Source organism: Octopus sinensis, linkage group LG17, assembly GCF_006345805.1.
Source record: "Octopus sinensis linkage group LG17, ASM634580v1, whole genome shotgun sequence".
NCBI classification, from domain to species: Eukaryota; Metazoa; Mollusca; class Cephalopoda; order Octopoda; family Octopodidae; genus Octopus; species Octopus sinensis.
In genome coordinates this window covers 17,565,973-17,573,291 of record NC_043013.1, presented here as the reverse complement: position 1 = coordinate 17,573,291, position 7,319 = coordinate 17,565,973, and the positions used below count along the sequence as shown (strand labels likewise).

Genomic DNA, 7,319 nt, shown 5'->3' with positions numbered 1-7,319 from the left:
TGCAAAAAATAACAGGCATTGTAGTGTTTTATTTATTTTTTATTTTTTACTTCTTTAATAAAAACCAGGATTGGTGTGTTCGATGATGCAGAAACGACAATTCTTTTTCACAGTCCGGTAAGCATCAACAGACAGGTGACAGTCTTGAATGTTTAATTGTTGCAGATGGCGGCAGTGTTCAGCCAACAATATAATTCCTCGGTCGGTGATTGCAAAGCAAGATTTCACACTCAAGCGTTTCAAATGTGGAGCATGTTTAGCTAAGATAAATAAACCTCTGTCCGTGATATCACATTTGCCAACGTCCAAAGACCTAAGACGGTGGCATCGTTTGACGACACGCTCAAGCGAGTCATCGGATATGGCCTCGCAGCCACGACAGTTCAAATAGCGCAGTTTCAGACTGTGCTGTGCAATGTATTTTATGCCAACATCTGAGATTTTGTCACACTTTGCTATACTCAAGTAGCGAAGATCAGGTTCCATTCGAGACAGTTCCATGATGCCAAAATCTGTGATGTTTGGGCAGTCGCTGATGCTAAGGTCTTTTAGGCCTGTACAACTAGCAGTAAGATGTTGCAAACCTTTGTCTGTTATTTGAGAGCATCGGCGTAGGTAGAGAAACTGGAGTCGAGAGCAGTGAAGGGCCAGAATCTCAAGTCCATTGTCGTCCAGATGACAGCAATCTGACATATCTAAATATAATAGATAAACTTGTTGAAGGTAGTGGGCTGATGGTCGTACAAGGATTGAGTTGGCTAAACTGATTGACGTGATGTTCAAACAGCCTGGAAAACAAATGAAAATATTATTAATATCATCGTTAGTGACGGGTTGGTAGAGGACAAGACAAAAGTAGTGGTAATAAATTAAGTAGCTTTACCTATTAAGTCCAAATGTAGACTTTGCTTTTTGTCATTCTGGAGTTAGAGAAAAAAATACTAGGGGGTGGTGTAATTAATTATACCCTCTGCCAAATATATAAGGATTTTGGTCCTTGTAAATCATTACCATTATTATTATCAAGGAGGTGAGCTGGCAAAAATCATTAGCATTTCTTCCAGCTCTTTATCCTTTCATTCTTTCTGGGTCATCTAATTAAGAACCACCTGAATGCTGGAGTTAATGTAATCAACTGGCCCCTCCCCACAAAATTTCAGGCCTGCAGCAGAAAGAATTATTAAGGTGGCAAGCCAGTAAAATTGTTATTGCATTGGACAAAATGCTTAGTGCTATTTCTTTGGCTTTTTACATTCTGAGTTTAAATTCTGTTGAAGCAAGCTTTGCCTTTCATTCTGCCATGGTTGATAAAATAAGTACCAGTTGAGTACAGGAGTCCATGTAATTGTCTATTCCCCTCCCCTAAAATTGCTGGCATTAGGCTAAAATTTGAAACCAATATAATTATTAAGGCGCGGGAGTGGCTATGTGGTAAGTAGCTTGCTTACCAACCACATGGTTCCGGGTTCATTCCCACTGCGTGGTACCTTGTGCAAGTGTCTTCTACTATAGCCTTGGGTCGACCAAAGTTTTGTGAGTGGATTTGGTAGACGGAAACTGAAAGAAGCCCGTCGTATATATATATATGCGTGTTCGACTAAGGGCAGTGCTCCAGCATGGCCACAGTCAAATGACTGATAAAAGATTAAAGAGAAGGTGGTGAGCCAACAGAATTGCAAACATGTCAGACAAAATCTTTAGTAGCACTTCTCGCTCTTTCCATTCTGAGTTCAAATTCTGCCAAAGTCAACTTAACCTTTCGTCCTTTTAGGATCGATAAAATGAGTACCAGCTGAGTACTGAGGAATGGGTTTGTGTGTGAAATTAAATTGACTAGCCCCCCTGCAAAATTATTCCAGGCCTTGTGCCTATATTAGGAAAAATTATTATTGGAAAGGCAATATTTCTATACTCCCCACCATCACCACAAATTTACTACGACTAACTTTTTTTTAAGCAAAAGGGATGGATATACTGAATAGAAATTATCTTTCAGTTTCAATTTCAGCCTAGGGCTATAGTAGAAGATACTTACTCAAAGTGGGACTGAACTTGAGATCTCATGGTTAGGAAGTACACTTATTTCTTTATTGCCCACAAGGGGCTAAACATAGAGGGGACAGACAAAGGGATTAAGTCGATTAGATCGACACCCAGTGCATAACTGGTACTTAATTTATCGACCCTGAAAGGATGAAAGGCAAAGTTGACCTTAGTGGAATTTGAACCCAGAACGTAACGGCAGACGAAATTACTGCTGAGCATTTCGTCCAGCTCGCCACCTTCATGGAGGTACACTTGTTTACTACATATCCATGTCTGCATCATTTTATACATAATTTACACAATAGAAAATTGTTAAATGATTATTTAATAAATGAAGTATAGAATTTGGGTTTATTTTTCACATTTTGGTAAAAATTATTTTATTTTTGTGGTACACTATGTGCTGCATTTTGGTAATCTTTGCACCACTCTCACCAGATCTTGTGACGCCCTTGGCCATATCTTGCACTACCCAATTTTACGACTAGTAGCACACAGGGCTATATCTTGTGGCACACTGGGCTACATCCCATGCAACCCTCAGCCATATCCTCTGCCACTCTTGGCCAAATTTTGTACCACCCAAAGAAACATTTGGGAACCACTGCTCTAGGTAGTTGGTTGCTCAGCCGTCCCAAATCCCACCTTGCTGCCTTAAAGAAAAAGGACAATATGGTTCCTTACATACAAAGAAACAAGATGGCCATAATAGAGATACTTTTCATTTTCAGTCTGCCTGATCAAGGCTGACCTGGGGCTAAACAACCACTATCGATCACTCTTGTTTACAATTGAATTCCCAGACTATACAAACTGATTGACAAACAATCTGGAGTCATAGTGCTGTTGCTGTTGAGCGAACGGTCTTCGTCCCAGAGCTTGCAAGATGGGAGAAGTCCAAAACGTGGTCCTTTGCTATTCGTAAGACACGTAGGAGAGAAAGCAGGTCAACCCCCGACACCGAGAGCATCGACGGACGGATGGATGTGCATCCAGGCTCAGCGGTTGCGCAGGAAGTTGGGGATAAGAAACAGGAAGAAAGAGTGAGAGAAAGTTGGAGCGAAAGAGTACAACAGGGGTCGCTGCCAGAGCCTCGTGGAGCTTTGGGTGTTTTCGCTCAGTAAACACACAACGCCCGGTCTGGGAATCGAAACCGTGATCCTCCGACCACAAGTCCGCTGCCCTAACCACTGGGCCATTGCGCCTCCACTTCTTTTAGTGCTGTAGCTGCTTTCCACCTCCTTCAATAGACGGCTGAACTACACTAGAAAACAGTTGGGTTCAACTGCTTCTAACTAACACTCCAGATTCTATTACCCATGAGTTATTGTTGGTCTCAAATTTTGACACAAGGTCAGCAACTTTGGGGCTGGAGCTAAGTCAATTACATTGAACCTAGTACTCAACTTGTACTTATTTTATTGAATGAAAGGCAAAGTTGACCTTGGCAGAATTTGAACCCAGAATCTGACGATGGATGAAATGCTGCTAAGCATTTTGCCCAGCATGCTAACGATTCTGCCGGCTTGCCACCTTCTGTTACCCTTAATATCAATTATATTTTTTTGATATTAACTTTGATATCTAATGGCTCATTTCTAGGTGATACTATTCAAGAATCACACAGAAATAACAACCAAATTTCCCTCAAATCATGCCCTGTTGTCTTAAAGCAAGAATGAAATCATTGGACCTGGATGGTCAAAACTGGAACGCCTATGATCATAAGTCTTCCAGATTAGGGCTGACCCAGGGCTAAACAACAACCACTAATTGGTATTTAATGAGCTAAAATGAGAGTTTCTTTGTGGTTGCTCAACCAGTTAGAGATAGCAGCCAAATCTCCCTCACACTACACTTGGCTATCTTAATAATTGGAGGACACAGAGAATGTAGCCTTGGATAGACTATGCCTGGGGGGGGGGGAGATGAAAGGCTGATCACGGTAGGAATGTCCTTGATAATAAAGTCTGTTGGATCAGTTGTAACTGATGTCAACATCTTTGTTACAAAAATACCCTACTACAATATTCACTACCCTACCATCTCCACCACAATACCACTACAACACTAGAATGTCATATTAGTACCACCATCACCACTAGAGTAACACCACCATAATCCTACACTAGAACCACCACCACCACCACCACTGCAACAACATTAGAATCACCTATCAACACTATCGGCACATTATTCTCAATGACAATAACCACCACCACCACTACTACCAATACAGAATCAAACTCCCATACTACTAACAACACCTACATAGCATAACCTAATAAGGGGACAGACATTCCAGCAAGAAGGCAGGTAGCCAGCAACTAAAGAGTGGTTTGGAGAGGCTCACTCACTGCCACTACCATCACCACTATCCCCCCACTGTCCACTTCAGTCATTTCTGTCTAAATCTCAAGTGGATGAACAAGTAGTGGGGAGGGGGGGGGGGAGAATGTGAAACGCAACACACACACACACACACACAATACTAAATTCATACACTCTAAACATACACATGAACATATGCACACAATACAAAAATACACTAAACATACACATGTAAACACACACACACACACTAAGCACATTAAACATGCATTATATACACACAATCCTACTTGCACACACAGGAAAATAGAAAGACGTGAATTGAAGGCTCTCTATATATAGATGGTTTATGAAGGTTTATTGTATCTAGATGGTGGTGGAATAGAAGGGGGCATACTGAAAAAAATGTCTCCACAGACATACCCACATGCCTCTCATATACTCACATAGACTTAGTACAAATATGCAAAGCTTTCCTTGACATAACACTCATATATAGAGTTGGCCATGGTATAAGTAGAAATAGCCAAGTGAATAAAGAAAATGGACTTCTAGTCTCTGAATACAATTTTAACACAACATATCCATGAAGAGATTTTCTCTCAGGCAAAACCTACAGTATCACGCCTTGAAAAGATTTTTTTTCAGACAAAACTCACAGTATACCTTTCAAAGGTGTATATATATATATATATATATACATACATACACATATGTATATACATATATATCATCATCATCATTTAATGTTCGCTTTCCATGCTAGCATGGACGATTTTGACTGAGGGCTGGCAAACCAGATGGCTGCACCAGGCTCCAATCTTGATTTGGCAGAGTTTCTACAGCTGGATGCCCTTCCTAACGCCAACCACTCCAAGAGTGTAGTGGGTGATATATATATATATATATATATATATATATATATATGTATATATTTAGAATGCTATACAAATGGCCTCTACAGCTGCCAAAAATTAGTAGTACCCATATTTCAAACGGCCAATCTTGTCACATTCTGTGCCACACTGAATTTATATAAAAACTATGTTAAGGGTACGTGTGTTTGTGGAATGCTCAGCCACTTGCATGTTAATTTCATGAGCAGGTTGTTCTGTTGATTGGATCAACGGGGACCCTTAACATTGTAAACAAGGAAATGCCGTTACAGATTTTTTGCTTTGTGTCAATATATGTCAGTGTTCAACTCCGGTTTTAGTCTTACATTTTCTAAGGTGATGAGGAGTTACCAACAATAGACTAATATCCTATTTTGGTAATATCAATGAAATACGTACACACTGAAGTGTCTCCTTGTTTTGATTTTTAACAACTTACCAGTGCTGGTGGCACGTAAAAGAACCATCCGAACGTGGCTGTTGCCAGTGTCACCTCGATTGGCCTCCATGCCGGTGGCACGTAAAAAGCACCAACCGATCAGCCGTTGCCAGCCTTGCCTGGCACCTGTGCTGGTGGCATGTAAAAAGCACCCACTACACTCACGGAGTGGTTGGCGTTAGGAAGGGCATCCAGCTGTAGAAACACTGCCAGATCAGACTGGGCCTAGTGCAGCCTCCTGGCTTCCTAGACCCCAGTCAAACCTGTGCTAGCATGGAAAGCGGACGTTAAACAATGATGATGATATGTGATTTAGTGGAGGATATCCATAACCCATTGATATAGTCGATTGGAACTAGGGTGAATGAAGACGACTCCCTTGTTGAAGGGTACAACAAAATGTCAGCATCAGAATACGTATGAACCCAGGAGCTCAGATATTAAATGTCATCCATGCAGTGTAATCACAGTCAATCAATCTATGATGTGATGGAAATATTTGATTGTGTGATAACAGGCTCAATATACATTATAATAAATTTATTAAGAGAAAAAGAATACAAAATGTCAGCAAAGTTTGTGTGCAGATAAAAACCCATCCAGTCTTATTAAGTAAGAGTCATTAGAGTATGAATGGAGACAGATGTCCAAATGATTGCAAACAGTTCTTGAGAAGACCAATACTTGAGAGAAAGCTTGCATTGCCTCAGCTGTAAAACCTCTCAGTATCTTTCATATCGTAAGAATCCATTTGGATAAACATATGCATGAATTTGAAACAAATACTTTGCTTGGTTCAGCAAGTATAGGCAAAGTGAAGGGTAAATAGGTAACATCTTTTAGCATATGGCTTCATAAGCTTCTTTTTTATTGGTTGAAAAGATTCTCTCAGGTGCACTGATTTGATTAATCAGAACCAGTGTTAGTCACGACTATGGTCAGGCTCTGACTTTGAACATATGCTGACGTTTTTTATTGAATGGCATATTTTATAAAATATTTTAAAATTAAAAAATAAACTTAGGGACTGAACCAAACATTGCCATACCTATGCTTGATACCACTGCTCTAAACTAACATACTATATTTCTATTTCCATCAATCATGCCGTTATGTATTAGTCCTTCCTCATCTTGTAATCCACTAAAATAGTTGATCCTTCAAACTCTACATTAAATACTAATTCATCCTACTTTCTCCTGCTACAACTACAATCTCTCTCCCATGAAACTCTTATTTTGCCCATGTTTTCTGTACACAACAGGGCTTCAGCCAGATCAGCTTCCACTTTCTGGAAAGCCCTGCACAGTTTATGGCCACTAACCCTCCTCTTCCTCCTCACTAAATAGTTAGTCCTTATGTTGCTAATTAATCTGAAGTCAATTTAGAGAGTATAATCGACCCCACTACATAACTGGTACTTTAGTAATATCAATGATCAAACACAAAAACTGACATCAGTGAAATTTGAACTGGGAATGTACCAGCACATAACTAAATACCCATTTCTTTACTACCCACAAGGGGCTAAACACAGACGGGACAAACAAGGACAGACAAAGGGATTAAGTCGATTATATCGACCCCAGTGCGTAACTGGTACTTAA

At 40.1% G+C, this 7,319-nt stretch overlaps 1 protein-coding gene across 3 annotated transcripts in view; it reads right to left on the bottom strand.

Annotated features, from left to right (window-relative positions):
- Positions 1-11: 11 nt before the first annotated feature.
- The window catches only part of LOC115220696 (F-box/LRR-repeat protein 7), a 46,907-nt gene continuing 39,599 nt past the window's right edge, over positions 12-7,319 (bottom strand). For all 3 annotated transcript variants that reach the window (XM_036510416.1, XM_029790830.2, XM_036510417.1), the window contains one exon: positions 12-788. In XM_036510416.1, coding sequence (XP_036366309.1) covers positions 55-788 — 734 coding nt within the window. In that variant the 3' untranslated portion in view covers positions 12-54. The remainder of the gene's footprint in view (positions 789-7,319) is intronic.